Below are 19161 nucleotides of genomic sequence, written 5' to 3'. Positions count from 1 at the left end.
TGAACGGTCGGGGCGGGAAGAGGAAGCCCGAAGAGGAGAGGGCTGGACGAGGTGGCTTGCGTCGCTTGGGCGCTTAGCTCTTCGTCCCGTGGCACACACGTGACCCCCGGCGCGTCCCAGATCGATCGGGCCGACGCCCGTCCGGGCGACGTTGGGGGCCGTCGTCGTCCTGCCCTCCGACGTCGCCATGGATCAACGCACCGCAAGCTTCGTCGTCGGCCACAACTACCAGCTCATCGACACAATTGGCGAGGGCGCGTATGGCGTCGTCTGGTCAGTCGCTCCAGCCTCCTCCTCCTCCTCCTTCTCTTACCCGTGCACATGCTTCCCTCCAGCTCCGCGCTCCACGTCCCCTCCCAGCGCAAGGTCGCCATAAAGCGAATCACCCCCTTCGACCACTCCATGTTCTGTCTCCGCACCCTCCGCGAGATCAAGCTTCTCCGCCACTTCCACCACGAGAACATCATCTCCATCCTCGACATCCTCCAGCCCCCGAGCCTCGCAGAGTTCAGGGAGGTCTATCTCGTCCAGGAGCTCATGGAGACCGACCTCCATCGCGTCATCCGCACACAGACACTCAGCGACGATCATTGTCAGTACTTCATCTATCAGGTTCGTCCCCTTCCCCCCTCGCTCTCCATCCGCTCCGGACGCTCGCTATCAACTGTGCCCTCTCCGATCTGCTCGCCCCCCAGACTCTGCGCGCACTCAAGGCCCTTCACTCGGCCGATGTCCTCCACCGCGATCTCAAACCCTCAAACCTCCTGCTCAACGCAAACTGCGACCTCAAGGTGAGCGTGACTTCGCTTCGTGAGGCTTCTATCTGATCTCTCCCGAGCTATGCGACTTTGGGCTCGCCCGATCGGCGCGTCCGCCCCCAGACGTCGACGACAGCAGCAACTTCCTTACGGAATACGTCGCGACGCGGTGCGTGTGCTGTGGTGCGGCGATGCTTGATCCTCCCCGCCTCATCCGTGATCTAGATGGTACCGTGCCCCAGAGGTCATGCTCACCTTCAAAGAATATACCCGCGCAATCGATATCTGGAGCGTCGGCTGCGTGCTTGCAGAGATGCTCAGCGGAAAGCCGCTCTTTCCGGGTCGAGATTGTGAGTTGCGGCTCGCGCACCACGTCTCTCGCTCGCCGTCTTGACGCGTGTTTTACGACACGAGATCACCATCAGCTGTCCATTATCCTCGATATCCTGGGCACACCCTCGATTGACGACTTCTACGCGATCACCTCGCAGCGATCGAGAGAATACCTCCGCGCCCTGCCCTTCCGCAAGCAGAAACCGTTCAGCCAGCTTTTCCCGGAAGCGAACCCCCTCGTGCGTCCAAGCTCGCTGTTTGTAGACTTGTTCCAAGCTCACGTGAACTCTACAGGCCATCGACTTGATGGAGAAATGCCTCACATTCAGTCCGAAGAAGCGCATCGACGTTTCAGAAGCCCTGAAGCATCCATACCTCGAAGTACGTTCACCGGCCTCTCCTCTACCCCTCACGCGCAACGACTGAACTACCTCCCACGAACGCCCTTGAACGCATTGGTATAGTCATACCATGACCCAGATGATGAGCCTATCGCAGACCCGCTTGACCCTTCCTTCTTCGACTTCGACAGTGCCGAACCTCTAGGGAAAGAAGAACTGAAAGGTAAGCACATGTCATGTTGTGTGAACATGTTGCTGTGTCTAGCAATTGATCCCACTGTTCTGTAGTCTTGATATACAAAGAAATCACACACTCTTGAGGGGAACTGAAACAATGAAAACTGCTAATTAATGTTATTGTCATATATTGTACACTGTTTGATGTATACCTGATCAGTATTTGTTCCTTGTCAGAGGAGCAAGTTTTTGAAAACTACTTGTGCAAGCAATGACAAGAGCCTGGAGTCTGGTATATTATATTAAGAGTGGGCTGTTTAAGAAATTCTGTTTTAATATATTAAAGCATATTAGATATAAGCTTCAACTGAGTTTTCCTGACCTCTTGAAGATACACAATTTTTTTCCTAACTTGTGTATAGCTTGGAAAGTTGGGATATACTAGGGAGCTGTTTAGTAATGAGCTGTTTAAAAGGGAATTTTAGGGGCCTTTCTTAGGACCACTAGGTCTAGGCTAATGTGCTATTAAAAGGCATACCAAACCTTTGCTCTAGTACCTTGTTCTTGCTTTTGTTCACCTTAGCGCGCTACTTCTCTAGTTAAAATATGCAAAGTAAGGCTTTAACCTTTTGGTTTACTTGTACTATCTCTCAGTAAGTAAAAAGTATGTGGTGTATAAAGAATAAGTAAAAGGTAAGTAACAGGATTAAATAGTTCAAATAATTAATAGAGTAAGGGACCAGGAGCCCTGCTTGTAGCCAGCACTTTGCAAGTATTAGCTGTGAAATAGTTGTAGTCTTCAAAGAAGAGTATGTGTTAGTAAAGCATGATACAACTTTAAAAACAGACATTTGACAAATACTGATGTTGCTAGGAGAGCACAAAAGTTATATATTATACAAGAAATAATAGGAAATGCTTTAGGATGATCTTTTCCACAAGCCATATAGAGATTAAAAAGATATAAATATACCTTTTAATATAAAAGAGAATTATCCTCCTTATTCTCACTACCCTTAATTTTTCTACTAATATTCTAACTTAGATATTGAAGGAGCAGGTATAGATATGTTCTTTATAAGTAGTATTGGCTAGGCTACATTTAACAAAAAACCATATACTTTGCCAACTTCTACTAATAGTTTGGGAGAGCTTGCACTTCTTATAGAGAGAGTCTTTTTCTCATGCTACTCATAAACATACTAAAATAATGTTTGGGCTTTGGATTTTCTTCTATGCCAAGATTGTTAAACTATTGTATACAAAGAAAGAAGTGATAGACTAGATTTAAGATCAATAAGTAGTTAGTAGCAGAGGCTCAGTGTTAAGAGCTGGCTTATTCCCTTGCTTGTCATTCCCTTGCTTGTCAAGGGTTATCATACCCTTGTAATTAAGCACCCAAACCAATAGAACAAACACCACATAACAAAGCTTGTCAAACTTGTTAAATTACACACACTTGAAAAAAAAACATTATTACAGCAACTTCTGAAATTATGTGGAATCACAAGTTTTCGCACGCGAGGTTGCCACAGGGTTCGGAATCAGCCGAGCAGGACCTCAGATACTCATCTTGTAGCACAGCTCAACCGAAGCCGAGCCACTTCACTTTAGTTGAGCAAAGTTGTTTTTACAGTAATAAGACTATATATATAAGAAAAATGAACTAAGAATATTTTTGAGTGAGTGGGGATGCAGCCTGAGCCTGGTTATGGTTATGAATAGTTGTTTGTAGGTTATCACGAAGCAGATCAAGGAACATAGGCAGACATAGGCAAGATGAAGGGTAGGCGGTAGGCCAAAGAGGAAGAAAAGTAAGGTACTCATAACAGCTCAAACATATCTGTTTCCTCATCTTCTCTGGCTTCCTCCTCTGCAACAAATCCCGCTGGTATTTTCATCATGCTCTCTGCCGCTTCACAATAGAAATAGTCCTCATAATCACAGGACACTTGCTCATTGAAGTCAGCTGCTTGGATCCAAGGACCATAGAACATTTTGCGACCATCATTCCATACACGCTCAAAGCGCACCTTCCTCTGTGTGTTACATTTAGCAGTGGCCTCTACTTCAACCTTGGGTCATTTGCATCAGGACTATTCCACTAGTCAGCCACACCGCACTTTAATCGAATAACATCACCATCACTGATCCTTAGCTCTCGAAGCTTGTCGTCTGGGATGTATTGTAGGATATCTGGACCATATCCCTTGCTGCTCATCTGTGACTGCAAGAGGACCGCATTTTTGACACCTAGGTTGTTCTCGGCATGGGCAAGGAACCATGGCAGCTTTGTGGGAGTTAAATGGATAAGAGAGCCCAAAGGAAGGGAGATTGTTTGGTGTGGTGGAGTACAAACTGGTGCGTGCTCTATGACATTGCTATTGCTGGACTGTACAAGGGCAGCTGATGGATGAGAGAAAGAGTTTGAAGATGAAGTGCTAGCAACAGGGATGTGAGCAAGGACAAGTGATAGGATATTAGAGATCTGAGCAAGGTCGGTACTTGTTTGTGAAGGTCCAGTATTATTGACAGTGGCCATGATAGCCTTGTGCTCAGGGTGGAGCAAAACCTCTCAAAATGCTGGATTGAATAGACCTGAGTTGTCATTGGGAGGTGCATCAATCGTGCATTTGCCATCGTACTGGTTCAGGTTAGGTACAAATTATTATCCTCATCACAAATTGTACTTACAAGACCATCAATCCATTGTGATATCTGTGCGGTACTCAAGCAATAAGGATTGCCTTGGAGATTGGATTTCGATGGAACAAAAACAAGCCCTCCATTCCCATCTGACCGCTTGCTATCTAGCCTATACAGGAAGAATGGTGCCATGCGCTCACGTTCAGATGCTCTGGCTAGAGCGTCTTCGTTGTCCTTCACAGGGTTTCATAGTCAGTAAGTAACCAATTTAACTATGGCTTGTACGAGAAGCACATACTGAGCATGCCTGGTCTACTTCTTGACCATCTGACCTACTCGCTTCATCTCCATCTTCTGTACGAGCCCACCCACCATGATGCTTTACTAGCTTGCAGACTTTCTTCACCACTTTCATGTCAACAAACACAATTATTTCACTGGGCTGATGCTCCTCAAGCCGCTTTACTACTTTATTCCATTCTTCTTCACTATCCACGTCCAAGGCATTTTTTGCACTAGCAAAATCATGCTGCCATCAACTGCAAGGCCAGACTTGACTAGAAATTGTAAGCATACCTTTAACTCTTTTCCGGTGGAGCCAGTATCTTCATGCTAAAAGGCTTTCTAGATGGAACCTCATACCTTGTTTTGCCATGGCATGCAAGAACTTGCTTTGCAAATTCAACCTAACTATCATGTCTTTGAGTCACCTCCAACTCAAAGTACTTCCTCTTCTGCCTATCCTTTACCTCTCTGCCTTTGCCCTTTCCAGAAGCAGAAGGAACATGCTTCCAGTATGTCATTTCAACAACAGCGGTGACATTGATGGGTTCTGGAGCAGAGGAATGAGCAGGGCTACTTGAATTTGATGTAGGATTGTCGACCATAATAAAGTGATAAATATAGGGGTTGTTTGGATAAAATTATCAAGGCAGTATGCACGAAGATGGTGGGGTGGTCTGATAAGCAATATCGGGAAGGAATAGATGCATCATCCAATAATTCAAAAGCTTATTAGCTGCATCACTCATCCACTCATACATATGAAAATCTTTGTATGATACCACACAATATCTAGCTATAATAACCACATATTCTAAACCACTCTAGTGCCTTCCACGGTCCGATGCTATCACATGCATCATGGATTGTCATTAGACAGCTATCCTCATAATGGCAGCAGAGATAGGCTTTGATAGCAGAGAAGGCGAGTTTGATAGGATTATAGTCGGGGGAATAGGATGGGAGGAAGATCATTTTGCACTCTGTAAGATATACAGTACATCAATAGGTGCGGCATATATTACTAGAGAGGAACATACCTGCTTCATCTTCAATAATTTTCCGAACCTCTTCTGAGTGGTGAATTGAACAATTATCAAGTACGATACAGCTGCGAGGACCAGGGTATGGATTTGTAAGTGGAATCTATAAGAAACAAGACCAGAATGGTTAGCAAAGGAAAACTGGATTAGAAAATGGAAGGTACATACAACATAATAGCGCAAAAAATCACAGAACTGCTTAGTGGTAACTAAACCATCAACAATCTCTCGAGCCACGATTCCATTGAGAGTGATGGCAGGCAGGATAGAGTACCACTTTCCATGGATAAAGCACCACCTCTGATAGACCCTTGTACCTCTCAACAACCACCCCTTCAACTGTCCAGGTGTTTTCTCATTCTTTGAGGCCTCATCGAGAAAGACCAACATATTTGGATCAGGTGCAATTTTCCCAATCACATACCAAAATACAGCACACTGAGAGTCATCACGCTCGAGAGCACACTTTGAAACATGTTTGTTGGTGTAATCAAGGGCTCGCACAACAGCAAGAAGAGTAGTAGTGGAGGTCTCAAGACCAAACTCCTTTTGGAGTGCATCCTGCATCTCATCAAGATAAGCACATGGGTTCTGCTAAAGAAAGGTATGGAGGAAGTTGAGATGCATATAGGACATGACACGATTGTAACTATGTCGACAGGCATAAGGATTCCATGGTACTCCATATTTTTGCTCCAACTTCAGTGGCTAATACACACAGCTCTTTTTGATGCCAAGGTGGTCACATATGTGCTGAACTGGCAGCTTGTATAGATGAAATAGGATTAGAATATGAGCTTTAAGAGAGTATGGTACGGAGTGTGGAGGCATAAGAGTAGTAGGACACCGTCGTAACAACTGGCGCAGAGCAGGTATCTAAGGTCCTGCTTGGCTGATTCCAAACCCTGTGGCAACCTTGTGCACGAAAACTTGCAATTCCGCATAATTTTGGAAGTCGCTATAAGTTGTCAATTGTCAAGTTGCATCATCACATGCAAGTCACTGTATTTCTCTTCCTCTATATGACTATAGTAGAAAATTCAAATGTTTGTATGTACTTAACTGTCTACAAATGTCCAACAATCTTGTTTCACAGCACTACATTATCCTTGTCAAGTTTGGCAAGCCTGTCATCCTCATTAATCAATGGGGCACTATAAGAGGCAAAAAAGGTCTTATCATCAAAATCATAAAGAAGGCGTATTGTCTTATGGCCAGAGCTCCTTGACAAGGCAACATATAAGTTGAAGAGGCTCAACTTCCCCAATGGTAGTAATACTATATCTACGATAATATACCAGATTGTCTAGCCTTGCAACTGGTAATCTGTAAAGGCATATGTAGCTGCCATTGGAAACTGATGGTGCCACATACAATGGGTAATGACCTTGCTACTAGCTGGCATTGATATCTTGATCTGAAATATTTGAGCAATAGGTTCAATAGGAATAACCAACTTGCCCAATCCTTTGGGTTGGGTTATCTGGGTCCTTTGCATTTTGACCAAGATGCAAGTTGGTAAGTGCTTAAGATAGACAGCATGATCAGATAATAAAAAGTCTAACAGCTTATTAGAGTACAGAATAATTCCAACTATCTCTCCCCTAGCCCCATTTGCTAGATTAGGGTCAGTCATGATATGTGTCATCACCATGACCTTCATTCCAATAGCTAACTCAACTTGTTCAGGCAGATCACTGCACTGCTCATGACATCTTCCCTAGCCATTGACATGATGGCTAGCAATGCCGTACTTTTTAGCAAGCATGAGTGGCTAATACAGTTGGTCCTTCAGTGTATCCTCTGCATAGCAGATAAATAACCTGCCCTTTGTTTTGGGGCAGTGTTTGTGAATTGCAGCATCATTCCACTACCTATAAATGGCATGCTGAGGGGCCACAAGTGCTATACCTTTCCAAGGGTCGGATAAGAAATTAGTTGGAGGGCATAATAGGTTTGAAATAATGAGTTGACATAGCATGTCAAGGTCCATCAGCTTGACACATCTATGCCAAAGGTTCCATAAAAACTGCCTCAAAACAGGACCAGTAACTTGCATCTGCTCTTTCAAGATCACAACATTCTGAAATTCATTATGGATTGTGCAGCCTACTTGTGCATCAATAGTGTCATAAGTAGGATTAGTGGGCTAGTACAGCACTTATGAAGGGCCTATAGCAATGGGTAGAAACTGATAGAAGTCACCACATAAGATCATGTTGATCCTTCTGAATGAATGAGTAGAATTTGACTAGCCAGGTTTATGCTTTCCAATGCTAATATGATAAGACAGTTGTGCTAAGAAACTTTTTGCCAGCATGGAACACTCATTGAGGATAAGATACTTATATGGTGCCCAAAACTGGCTGAGTTTTCCTTTTGTCTTATTACTGAGATCTGCATGACTAGATTGTGAGATTGTGTTTATGATGTGGGTTGTTTTATCATCAATCAAGGATGCTGCAACACCGGTAGAGGCTGCTTTCAATAGTTTTTGTCATACTCCATACTGGGCAAAGAACTCTGTTACTATTTGGATTACTTTTAACTTGCCCATTCCACCCTCATTATGAATCAGCAAATGTAAGGGCAGTACATTGTTCCTGGCTAGTGTTTATTCAAGGTGCCAGGTGATGATGCCATATGCTTGTTTCTAATCAGTTTTGAGTTTGAATGGAGCAATTAGCATAAGGACAATCTCTGAATGCTCTGAATCAAGAAGGACAGCTGGCAGTTGACTGACACTGATTATTAACTGAGAAATGCCAGGCTCAAGAGAATTTCCATTGATATTGTTGATCTGGGCTATTGGAGTGACAGTGAATGTATTTTGATAGCTAATATTGGCATCTATAAAGGACTTTCACAATAGAAGCTAACATATATTGTCTCCAGTCACAGGACAGATATTGTCTGGCTGCACAGTCCACAACTCTGAGTTGCTAAGCTCAAAGATACCTATTAGCCTTGCATGCTTAATTCCTATGTTTGTGTAATTTTCTTCTTATAGTGTGCCCTAAATTAACTACAGAGCTGCAAGACCTTCCTCAGTGAATAGCAAAGCCTCTGGCACAAGACAATCTTCTGGAAGTCTGAAGTTATCTTCATTGGCAGTATACTCATGTTGTGCTTGTGACAGAACAGCTTGCTGATGATTGCGAGCAGACATGCACTCATGACAATACTAAACACCATCAATGATTCACAGGGTCTTGTTTATTGCATTTGAGCATAGCTGGTCAAATACAGCCTCCCATATTTCATAAGAATCTTTGAGATTTATTTGCAGATTCCACCAAGGCTTCAAAAGCATCACCATGCAAGCACAATAGAGCATAGAGATTTCTAGATCATTGTTTCAAGGAAAGGGACATCTGAGAAAATTTAGCAGATTATTATATCCTATGCTGCATACAATACAAAAAACCTGCTCATGTTTAGGATGCTGATGTCAATAGTGTACATGCTGGTTAAGTAGTCAACCTAGATGCCACAGATCATTTGAAACTGGAGAGGCTTCAGCTCTCTTATGCAGAGTTACTGGACTATCATAGGTATTGACAAAAAATCAAATAAGATAAAAGTCTCCCAAATTGTCTCCACAGCACTAATAATCAACTACTTGACACTTTGTGTAGAGATGCCCAGTTAAATTGGTATCCAAGGTAATCACATTATTTCTATTTTGCATAAAAGAAAATTATCAGCTGAGAATGTTTGTATTAACATATCAAAAGACTTACCTCTGCATTATGTGATTTCTATATCTCCTTCTCTTTTAGAGGCCTCTCTGATTTTTCCAAGTCTTTATCTACACTGGATGTCACATCATAATATCTACAGTTATAATTATAAGATTTATATGGAAGGATTTGGTAGAATATATGTACTTATTATTTGATTCATTTATAATGCTATTGAATTGCCTAGAAGAGTCTGTCATTCTATCAAAGCAATGAGAACAATTAGACTAAGATGTTTGATATATACTCACCCCTGTATATCCTTGAGCTCTAGGAAAGCCTTAAACAATGCTCTGACAAATGATGACCAGAAAATATTGGTATAGAAATAAGCGTGGTAAATGTCACCCTAGCCCATGGGATACAATATTACCATTGGCTTAGCTGGCTTTTGTTTCCAGTTTACTAATGAGAAGATGCAAATTAGGAGCTTTTGGTGGTTATCTTGAAGACTATCTAGATAGCTTGACCACTCTAGATAAAAGGCATGGCCCTTTGCCATGAGTGCTAACATGTTGTGATTCTTGCTTTGCTTTTTTGTAGTATAGCCAGTTATATGGAATATGATATTCTTGGTGTCACTGCCATTTGTTAAGAGCTTTACATTGTTATTTCACCAAACACTTATGGCAACTGCTGGATTCCACACATTTATAAAGGCATAGAGATATTTTGGACCCCAGTTCCCTCCTCCATCAATGAATTCTTCTTTTGCCACCTAGAATGGTACTCCTTGCTTGCACCAGAAGCCACCCTTTCTATTAGGGATAAGGCAATAATGAACCTTGCAGGTATGTGCCTGCTTTGCTTGAGCAACACAGAGCTCAAATGTGGAGAGACGTTTGTTGTAGTTAGAAGATTTAGGCTGGAGAGGACGAGAGTAGCTGACTTTAATGTCATTTAGAGTATTCTTCACCTCAGTTGCCAACCCAAGGCCTTGTTATGATCGTGTTCAATCAGGCCTTAATGGCGGTCTATTCCGATATGATCATCATAAGCATCACGTGGCCTCACAGGTTGAGGCGTACAATAAGGTACAGATAATAACCTTGGTCATCCACTCCCAATGGATCACCTATTGTTGGTTGAGTAACACGAGCCATATTGCAGTGGGTATGGAATGCCGCCTTACAAACTACTTACACACCAGGCATAGAGCTCTTAGTCTTTCCTGGCTGGAAGGAGACAAACGGAGAAGCACAAGAGTAGTCGTTATTGAGAGAGACAACTTAGAGAATACCTATGGATACATATATGGTATTCTCACGCCCTATTTCCTAAAGTAGTATAAAGGCCCATAGAATAGGCTAAGGATCTTCAGTCTATTCTCCTTGTTCTAGTACTGTCTTCCTACAGTACTCCTTCGTTCTTAGACAGTCCTCACACTGTCTACCCTCGCTTCAATACTGGCTTCCTACAGTATCCTCACTTACTATACCACAATACATCTCTGGCTCTTATGCTACGCGTACAGTCGAGACTATTGTTCTACCCTTCTTCCACGAGTAACCTAGGGAAGAACCTCCTACTCTTGGGGTTACCAAACGAGCAGTTTGTAACACTAGAATAGACTCTTCTGCCCCTACCTTGCTCGCACTAGCTTGCTACCACACTCTCTCTCATAACCTTCCTTAGTGGGGATAATAGACCCTCATTAAGAAAGCATTACTACACACACTCTAGAGCAAGACCTAGGCCGAGACTATCCTCCCAGCACTAGACACATCGACAACCAACTCCATCATAACAATCGCCCTATCCGGCACAAGGGGATCCATTGGCTCTATAATGATACCAATCACATCACCCCACTGAACTACGATAACTGCTCATTCTGAAATAGGCATTACTTTTTCACATTTGACGACGGAACTAAGGAAGAAAGACTTTGGAACAAAGTAGAGAATTGTTGGGACCTACTGCCCCAATATAGGGAACCAGCACCGGTAATCCCCAAAGACTTGGAGCAAGAGGAATCAGCCTCACAGTCAGACTCCAACTCATCACTAGACCAAACACTGATCAACACCCAAAATGAACCACTCACCAAAATGTCGGGACAAGCTTCAACTTTCACAGACACCCCTCCCACGACAGTACAGTCTGGAAGAGGGAAGGTCAAACTCCCAGACAACTACACAGGCGACCATATTGAATCCCAGAAATTCATGCTTCAATGCCTCCTTCTTTTCACAGCAGAATCCGACCGGTACAAGACCGATCAGGACAAGATATCCCTTGTGCTTTCATGCATGAGATATGGCACGGCAGGAGCTTGGGTGGAGAACTTTCTCCTCAAATCGGTGGGAGTGGACCCTCCCACTGACCTAGGCACCTGGATGAACTTTTTAGCCAAGTTCAGACTACAGTTCAGGGAGACAGGCAAGACCAACAAAGCATGAAGCGCACTCATGGCCTTCTCCCAAGGAAGAATAATGGTTGATGAATACTCCAACCAGTTCATCCTCATCACCACCGATGCCAACATCTCTGACAAGGAACAGGTCCCCTACTTCCAACGTGGGTTCGACCCGCATATCATGGATAAAATATATGACAAGGAAGTCCAACCGAAGGACACTATTTAGGACTGGATTAATACAGCCTGCAAAATAGATGGATGGCTTAGAGCCAGAACGGCTCAAAAGGCCATCCTCGCCAACTCCACCTCCTTCCGCAGTGATTATCTGAATCGCTTTCACACCCAACCTGCTATTCGCTATAACTCCATAAGCACCCCTCACCGAATGAATAACCAAGTGGTCGATATGGACATCGACGCTACCAGGAAGTGTAACACCAAAAGTCAAAAAAGGAAATTTGGCGGCAAGCGACCCAAGTGTTATAACTGTGGACGATTAGGGCATTATAGCGCTGACTGCCGATCCCCACGCAGAGGCATTCTACCAGTTCGAGGAAACTCAAAGGGACACATGGGTACGACAGGGAGAAGAAACTGCACAGTTGATTTGGAAGGAGAAGATGACGCACCTGCTATGGGAGACCAAGCGGGAATATATCGAGGGGTGGGGACGGAGAACATTCTTCGCAATGACCAGCGGGTACCACAACCTGGTCCTTTGGTGGAACGTCCACACTCTGCCCCATCCGTATAACCCCAGACAAACCATCAGCGACACGTCATGTCGCCTGATGGACGACAGGGAAATGGAGGCGTCAGTCTTTCTGCTCGAATAAGAGCAGTGCTAGGAGAGTTAGGAGAGGATGAAGCAAGAGAAGTAATCTTGGGACACGCGGAGCGTTTTTCCTGACCTCTCCCTCACCAGCAAAGAAGAGAGGTTAAGGAAGACCCAAGTTTGACACCAACAAATGTATTCGTATTGAAGCAATGAATGACTGCATCATCACCCCCATATGCCTAGATGTAAAGGTATCAAACCGGGATCATTATGCTGGAGCAAAGGCAACCATTGACTCAGCCTATAAAGGGGTCATAATAAACAAGACTTGGGTCAGGAAACATCGCTTCCCCACCTACACGCTCAACAACCCCATTTGTGTCCGGAATATTGATAATACCATTAATAAAGCAGGTCTCATCCGATTTGCCTTGGATGTGAACCTCACAATTTGGGACATCCATGGACGAACACACATCGAGCGCGTCCAAATGTTTATCTCCAATCTAGGGAAGGACGACCTTATCCTAGAAACAGATTGGCTGAAATACCATGATCCCTCCATCAAGTGGAGGCAACGTGAAGTGCACTTTGATTGGTGCCCCCAAAAATGCCACCAACCACACAGGTTTACTAAGGAAAGGGAAGAACCACAAAACGATAGGCGGTTACGGAATGTGGAGCCATGGCATAAACCACGGATCAGTGAGTGCAAAAAACAGTGCCTAGAACATCTCCGAAGGATATTGGAAGATGTTGGACTCCGCGATCACAGCGGGACGTTTGGTGTCCAATTACGGGCCTACCTCAAGAGGAAATGGCTTTTATAGGACATAAATAAATATGCAGAAGAGAAATGAAGGGCTCAGATCAAGCCATCTCTTTCACCAAATGGGGGAGAACCTGACCTCCCAAATAAACCCTTAGGAAAACAGGCTACAGGGGAACCGGTCATTCGGAAACTGGCCCCTGAACCATCAGGATTTGCCAGCTTCGACCAAGACTTGGAAGACGAAATTATCATCACCAACCTAAAGGAAAGAGTCCCCAAGGCATACCACGAATTTTTGGACATCTTCAGCAAACGAAAGTCGCAGCGACTCCCGGAATATACGTATTGGGACCACGCCATTGATTTGAAACCGACCTTCAAACCTCAAGTACCTAAAATCTACGCCTTAAGTCCAGAAAAACACAATAAATTAGGAAAATTCATCAAGGAACATCTTACCAAAGGGACCATCCATCGATCCACTTTGCAGACAGCAGCCCCATTTTCTTCATAAGAAAGAAAGATGGAAAACTGCGCCCGGTACAGGACTACCACCATCTGAATTCGCACACCATTCCAAATGTGTGCCCTCTTCCACTAATCCAAGAACTATTGGACGTGATCAAAGGGGCCACCATCTTTAGCAAACTAGACATGTGATGGGGATATAACAATGTACTTATCAAAGAGGGAGATGAGTGGAAAGCAGCTTTCATCACCCCGTTGGGCTCCTATGAACCCACGGTGATGTTTTTTGGTTTAACAAACTCACCGGCCACTTTCCAAGCCATGATGAACATGATCTTTAGAGAACTTATCACGGCCCAGAAGATAACCGTATATATGGACAACATCCTCATCTTTTCCAAGTCCATGGCAGAACACATTCAAGTCCTAAACCAAGTTTTCCAAATCTTATGCGACAACGACCTCTACTTGAAACCAGAAAAATGTGAGTTTTACAAGGAAAAACTCCAGTACCTGGGATACACAATTTCAAAGGACCATGTCATTATGGAAGACTCTAAGGTGGATGCGATAAAAGATTGGCCAGTTCCACGCACAGTCCGAGACATCCATTCCTTCTTAGGTTTAGGAAATTTTTATAGGCGCTTCATCAACAAATTCTCACTAATCGCGTGCCTTTTATATGACCTCACCAAAAAGGACGAAAAATGGAACTGGACTCCAAAATGCCAAGAAGCTTTTGAATGATTAAAGAAAGCTTTTATCAGCAAACCCGTCCTGAATTACCCAGATCCCATGCATCCATACCGATTAGTGATAGACGCATCACTGATTGCTTATGGAGCCACCCTTCTGCAAGAAGGAAAAGATGGTGACTGGCACTTAGTTGCTTTCCTTTCTGGGTTATTCTCACCAGCAGAGTGGAATTACAACGTCCACGACTGGGAACTCTTGGCTATCATAAAAGCATTGGAACACTGGAACCACTACCTTGAAGGTGCACAACATCCCTTCGAGATCTGGACAGATCACAAGAACCTGGAACAGTTCCAAACAGCGCGAGATCTGTCCCGACAATATGCCCATTGGAGCCTTTATTTGAGCAGATTTAACTTTATGCTCAGCTATAAAGCAGGATCAACAAACCATTCTGATGCTCTGTCCAGGTGTTCAGACCTAAGTGAGGGGGTAGAATCTGACAACAAGGCTCAAATTTTGCTCCCGGCCAACCTTTTTAACAAATCTGACGAAACATTAGTGGAACCACCCCCAACAAGGCATATAAAGTCCATGGAAATTGCATCTTCAGACCTTATCTCCCTCATCCAACATTCAAAATTGGAACATGACGCCCTGACAAGGGTTGCCCTTGCCAAACTCTTGCGAGTAGGGCCACAAGGGATGAGAGGACTACTGGGACATTGGACACACAAAGACGGAATCACCAGGCATAACGGCCACATATGCATTCCAAAAGACAATGTCATCCGAAGGCTCATTGTCAAAACGCATCATGACACACCTGTGGTAGGACACCTGGGTAGAGCCAAAACTTTGGAAATGGTACAACGACACTACTGGTGGCAAAACATGACCAAATTTGTCCATGAATATGTGGACGGATGTGCCGTATGTCAATCCACAAAGAACTTAATGCACAGGACACACCCTCCTATATACCCTTTGGAAACCACCAACATCCCTTGGCAATTCATCTCAACAGACTTCATCATGGACCTACCCAAAAGCAAAGGCTTTGACTCAATCAACGTGGTAATGTACCAAGGGCTGTCCAAAGGCATAGTCATCACCCCATGCAAGAAAACGATCATGGCAGAAGAAACAACTATGCTGTTCCAGAATAATGTTTTCAATCGACATGGGCTGCCGACCAAAATAGTGTCCAATCACGGTCCTCAATTTGTGGCCAAATTTACCCGAGAACTCTGGAAATGGCTAGGAATCACCACCGCCCTCAGCATGGCTTATCATCCCCAAACAGATGGAGAAACGGAATGGGTAAACCAAGAAATCGAACAATTCCTGAGAACGTTCTGCAACTACCACCAAGATAACTGGGTAGACCTTCTGCCGTTTGCCAAGTTCTCGTATAACACTCAGAAGCACTTGACCATGGGAAAATCCCCTTTCGAAGTGCTATATAGGTTCAACCCCCCTTATTCAGCCGATACTGCACTAGAGACAAAGGTACCCACAGTAGCTAAATGCATTAAGATGATCACAGAAGTCCAATAAGAAGCCGCGGCCAGCCTATAAATAGCCAGCAATTATGCCAAAGACCGGGATCTTCACAGGAAACTTTCTCAATGGAAGGAAGGAGACCAAGTATGGCTAGAAGGAACCCATATCCGGACAACCCATCCTAAATTCAAACTTGCCCCTAGGAGATATGGCCCCTTCAAAATACTGGCAAAAATAGGAACCCTGGCATATAAAATTCAAATTCCCCAACACTGGAAAATCCACCCAGTATTCTATGCCACAATACTCACTAAATATAGGGAAACAGAGGCATATGGGGAAAACTTTGCGAGACCATTACTGGAGGTATTAAACGACGAAGAGCATTACAAAGTGGAGATCATGGACTCAAAAAGATAGGGACAGGGAACCAAGTATTTGGTCAAGTGGGTGGGATATCCCAAGGCAGACAACACCTGGGAACCCTACACTCTCCTAAAAGGAGCAGCAGAAGAAGCCATGAAAGAGTTTCATGACCAATACCCCAACAAACCCCATCTGGGAGTACCCTGAAAAGTGGAGGGAAAGTTATAAAAGAGCAACAAGAAGGGCTCTAACAAATCATATCCCCCACTTTCTCAAGTTCACTCCTCCACCCAAATGCTCCTCCACAACGACCACGATGCCTCATTTCCATCTAGAAACTCCTCCCCCGATATCGTCCTTATGGTCTTTAATCCAGATGTCGGACGAGTAGAGAGAAGAACAAGCCCTCACTGATCTGATGCTGGACGAGTTGACAGAGGAACCAGTCCTCACCGTCCAGAACCCACCATTGCCGTTCTTACCCCAAATCTCAACAACTTCTCGGATGACGATGCTGAGGATTATGCAAAGTTCAAGGAAAGAGAAAGAACCCGCCGACCGTTGCAAGGGGGAGCTCCTGGGATGCACCATGGCATGAGGACCCTGATGACAGAAACTCACCGGGCACTGACAAACTACCAGTGGGAGTTCCACTTCCTACTGGAGTCACAACAAATGTTGGAGCTGCGGGTCCCTTGGGATTATGAGCAAGAACTGCAACTCAACTTCCAAGCCATGAAGAAGTTGAACCAATATCGATTCTACCAGGAACTACACATCTGCCAGTACCAATTAGTGGACAGGTTCCCAGCTCCATGGGAGGACCTACCCCTTGTACAAATCCTCACTCCAGAAAATTGGAACAACACACAGACGCGCTTCTCCAGCGCAACACTATCTCCGTGGTAATACAAATGGCCACAGCCATGGCCCTCCAACGACTCACTAACTTTTTGGCAGGGCAACCTGGAAATAAAAATAGCGACGTACCTCGATGACTGGCTAGCGCCAGTCTCCAGATCAGAATGCTCGCCCTCCAGACCAACCCTGACACAGCCTCCTGGTACAAACATAATGACGGATGACCACAAGCTCTCCTCATCCACCCTGATGAGTTCTCTCAGTATGTCAACAGAGAGCTCCTTCCAGCTCTCCTCTTCATTGGAGAACTGGGGAATGTCCAACCAAGCAGAACCGACCCTTTCCGTATTGTCACTTGGAACGTACCATGTCCCGGAGAACATCCCGTTGATGAGCATGCACCCGCGCTAGGGTCAGAGGGAGGTATTCGGGAAGCTTTGGGGAGATACCGAACAGCGCTCGACAAGTACCGAAGACGCTGACTTTACCGAACACGGTCGGCCCCTACCCGACCGACGACAAGCCACCGAAGGACGTTCGGCAGCACTGGGGTCAGTTCGCCCACACTTCACGTACTCACCATGACCACATAGGAGTGTTACGATAAGTGTTTACGAGATCAAAGCCAGTAGTCTGAATCGGCCGATGTCCTCCGTGAGTCGGTCGGTCGTTATCGCTTATCTTCCCGACTTCCACATGGTCGGTCAAACGCGATCTTGCACCATTACTTGGCCACCCTGGTCGTACGATACCTCTCCTTTATTTTTCATTGGTTCTCCAATGCCTGTTCCGTCTACCTACGCTCGGGCGATGGATCCCGAACGTTCGGGATTTCGCCATCGCTGATTAACTTTTACCTTGTCACCTTCGGAGCCCATATGGACATCTCACCTACCTTCTTATCTTCTCTGATCGCTAAGGCTTGGCGCCCATTCGACATCTACTCTCATTTCTTGTTTAATATTTTACTTAGAGGCTCTGTTTACTATAAAAACCTACATACACCTCTGGAATAAACCAGCTTTCGCACCCCACAGTTCAGAGCTCATTCGCACTCGTCTCAACCATCGAAATCGTCTTCGTCGACTTCCGAAAACTTGTCATCCTTGTCGTTCGGCCTCATTCGCGTTCGTACTCGTCTCTTCGCTCGTACCCCCCGTCCTCCCTCGTATATTGTCAGAGTCCCGTGTGGCTCTTGAAGCACGTAGTTGTCGGTCGCGACACTACCTTCTCATTACCGACCGCATCGCCGACACGACCGACCAAACGTTCGGTCGGTGTTCGGCGCAGTCCCGAAACCGTTCGGGCGCTATAATCTCACACTCCCCGATTGCTTCTCAGTATGCCTTCAATTTCTAAAGTCATCACTTACAATTCCTTGTGTATCAGATACTAGCTCCAGCACCCCTGCATTAGAGGTTGTTTTAGTGTTGTGCTCGGCACTTAGAGCCACCTCTAGCGTATCATTTTGGAGCCCACCGCGAGGGGTTAGTATTCAAAATTACCTCAAGGAATCTACGTCGCTCGTCCCGACCAACAGCGGAGCGCGAAGAACGACAAACAGTTATCGACAGCTTCAATACGCAGGAAACCTCTGCCGACCGAAGTTTGTTCGGAGACGCCGATATAGTCCCAGACCATTTATCCCACCATCACTACCTTGATCTCGAATCCTCACCATCGCTCTCGCCGCCACCCGACTCCACTTTCTTCTTAACCCCACCTTCGTCGCCGAACCGATCGTTACTCCCACCAATTTCCCCCATCCTCGACCTTGCACTCTTAGAACAATCACCCCCGTCTCCTATACCATCTCTCCACGACTCCATCTCTCCGTTAATCCCACGCAGCCCCGTCTTCTGGACGCCGACCATACGACCGACTTCACTAGAACGCTCCTTCGAACCAGCGACTCCATCCCCAATCACCTTAGCAAACAATACCTTCTCCCCCACCTTTGACTTTATCACTATGGCAACCCCATCCATGCCCGCTCGTGGAGATCGAACGGCCCTGACCTTTGACCCCC

The 19161-nt window shown here is 45.1% G+C and overlaps 9 protein-coding genes across 9 annotated transcripts; 4 read left to right on the top strand and 5 right to left on the bottom strand.

Moving 5' to 3' along the window:
* Positions 1–187: 187 nt before the first annotated feature.
* Positions 188–1752, top strand: HETIRDRAFT_67530 (mitogen-activated protein kinase-like protein; the record flags this gene model as incomplete). The annotated part of the gene is made up of 9 exons (XM_009551390.1): positions 188–273; positions 336–612; positions 696–791; positions 839–927; positions 984–1108; positions 1173–1330; positions 1386–1472; positions 1556–1655; positions 1721–1752. 9 exons carry the CDS (start codon positions 188–190, stop codon positions 1750–1752), a joined length of 1050 nt encoding a protein of 349 aa, XP_009549685.1.
* A 3577-nt stretch (positions 1753–5329) lies between these two features.
* Positions 5330–6168, bottom strand: HETIRDRAFT_326088 (uncharacterized protein; the record flags this gene model as incomplete). The annotated part of the gene is made up of 3 exons (XM_009551911.1): positions 5330–5520; positions 5578–5683; positions 5749–6168. Coding segments are annotated over 3 exons (717 nt in total), but the record flags the coding sequence as incomplete, so codon positions are not given.
* A 3235-nt stretch (positions 6169–9403) lies between these two features.
* HETIRDRAFT_164191 (uncharacterized protein) lies at positions 9404–9825 on the bottom strand (the record flags this gene model as incomplete). The annotated part of the gene is made up of 3 exons (XM_009551910.1): positions 9404–9524; positions 9575–9603; positions 9697–9825. 3 exons carry the CDS (start codon positions 9823–9825, stop codon positions 9404–9406), a joined length of 279 nt encoding a protein of 92 aa, XP_009550205.1.
* A 1549-nt stretch (positions 9826–11374) lies between these two features.
* On the top strand, positions 11375–11725 carry HETIRDRAFT_454230 (uncharacterized protein; the record flags this gene model as incomplete). Its single annotated transcript, XM_009551909.1, has 1 exon — positions 11375–11725. One exon carries the CDS (start codon positions 11375–11377, stop codon positions 11723–11725), a length of 351 nt encoding a protein of 116 aa, XP_009550204.1.
* Positions 11726–11758: 33 nt separating this feature from the next.
* HETIRDRAFT_454229 (uncharacterized protein) lies at positions 11759–12521 on the top strand (the record flags this gene model as incomplete). Its single annotated transcript, XM_009551908.1, has 2 exons — positions 11759–11843; positions 12220–12521. The coding sequence occupies 2 exons, from the start codon at positions 11759–11761 to the stop codon at positions 12519–12521; spliced, it is 387 nt and encodes a 128-aa protein (XP_009550203.1).
* Positions 12522–12672: 151 nt separating this feature from the next.
* Positions 12673–13895, top strand: HETIRDRAFT_454228 (uncharacterized protein; the record flags this gene model as incomplete). Its single annotated transcript, XM_009551907.1, has 3 exons — positions 12673–13168; positions 13391–13645; positions 13726–13895. 3 exons carry the CDS (start codon positions 12673–12675, stop codon positions 13893–13895), a joined length of 921 nt encoding a protein of 306 aa, XP_009550202.1.
* A 717-nt stretch (positions 13896–14612) lies between these two features.
* HETIRDRAFT_324865 (uncharacterized protein) lies at positions 14613–14789 on the bottom strand (the record flags this gene model as incomplete). Its single annotated transcript, XM_009551906.1, has 1 exon — positions 14613–14789. One exon carries the CDS (start codon positions 14787–14789, stop codon positions 14613–14615), a length of 177 nt encoding a protein of 58 aa, XP_009550201.1.
* Positions 14790–16720: 1931 nt separating this feature from the next.
* Positions 16721–17715, bottom strand: HETIRDRAFT_429265 (uncharacterized protein; the record flags this gene model as incomplete). Its single annotated transcript, XM_009551905.1, has 6 exons — positions 16721–16785; positions 16893–16985; positions 17143–17237; positions 17262–17440; positions 17499–17636; positions 17713–17715. 6 exons carry the CDS (start codon positions 17713–17715, stop codon positions 16721–16723), a joined length of 573 nt encoding a protein of 190 aa, XP_009550200.1.
* Positions 17716–18787: 1072 nt separating this feature from the next.
* On the bottom strand, positions 18788–19120 carry HETIRDRAFT_420982 (uncharacterized protein; the record flags this gene model as incomplete). The annotated part of the gene is made up of 1 exon (XM_009551904.1): positions 18788–19120. The coding sequence occupies one exon, from the start codon at positions 19118–19120 to the stop codon at positions 18788–18790; it is 333 nt and encodes a 110-aa protein (XP_009550199.1).
* Positions 19121–19161: the final 41 nt, after the last annotated feature.

The sequence above is a fragment of the Heterobasidion irregulare genome (assembly GCF_000320585.1).
Source record: "Heterobasidion irregulare TC 32-1 unplaced genomic scaffold scaffold_09, whole genome shotgun sequence".
NCBI lineage: Eukaryota > Fungi > Basidiomycota > Agaricomycetes > Russulales > Bondarzewiaceae > Heterobasidion > Heterobasidion irregulare.
The sequence above is the reverse complement of the archived record's forward strand: the minus strand, read 5'-3'. Positions and strand labels throughout refer to the sequence as shown.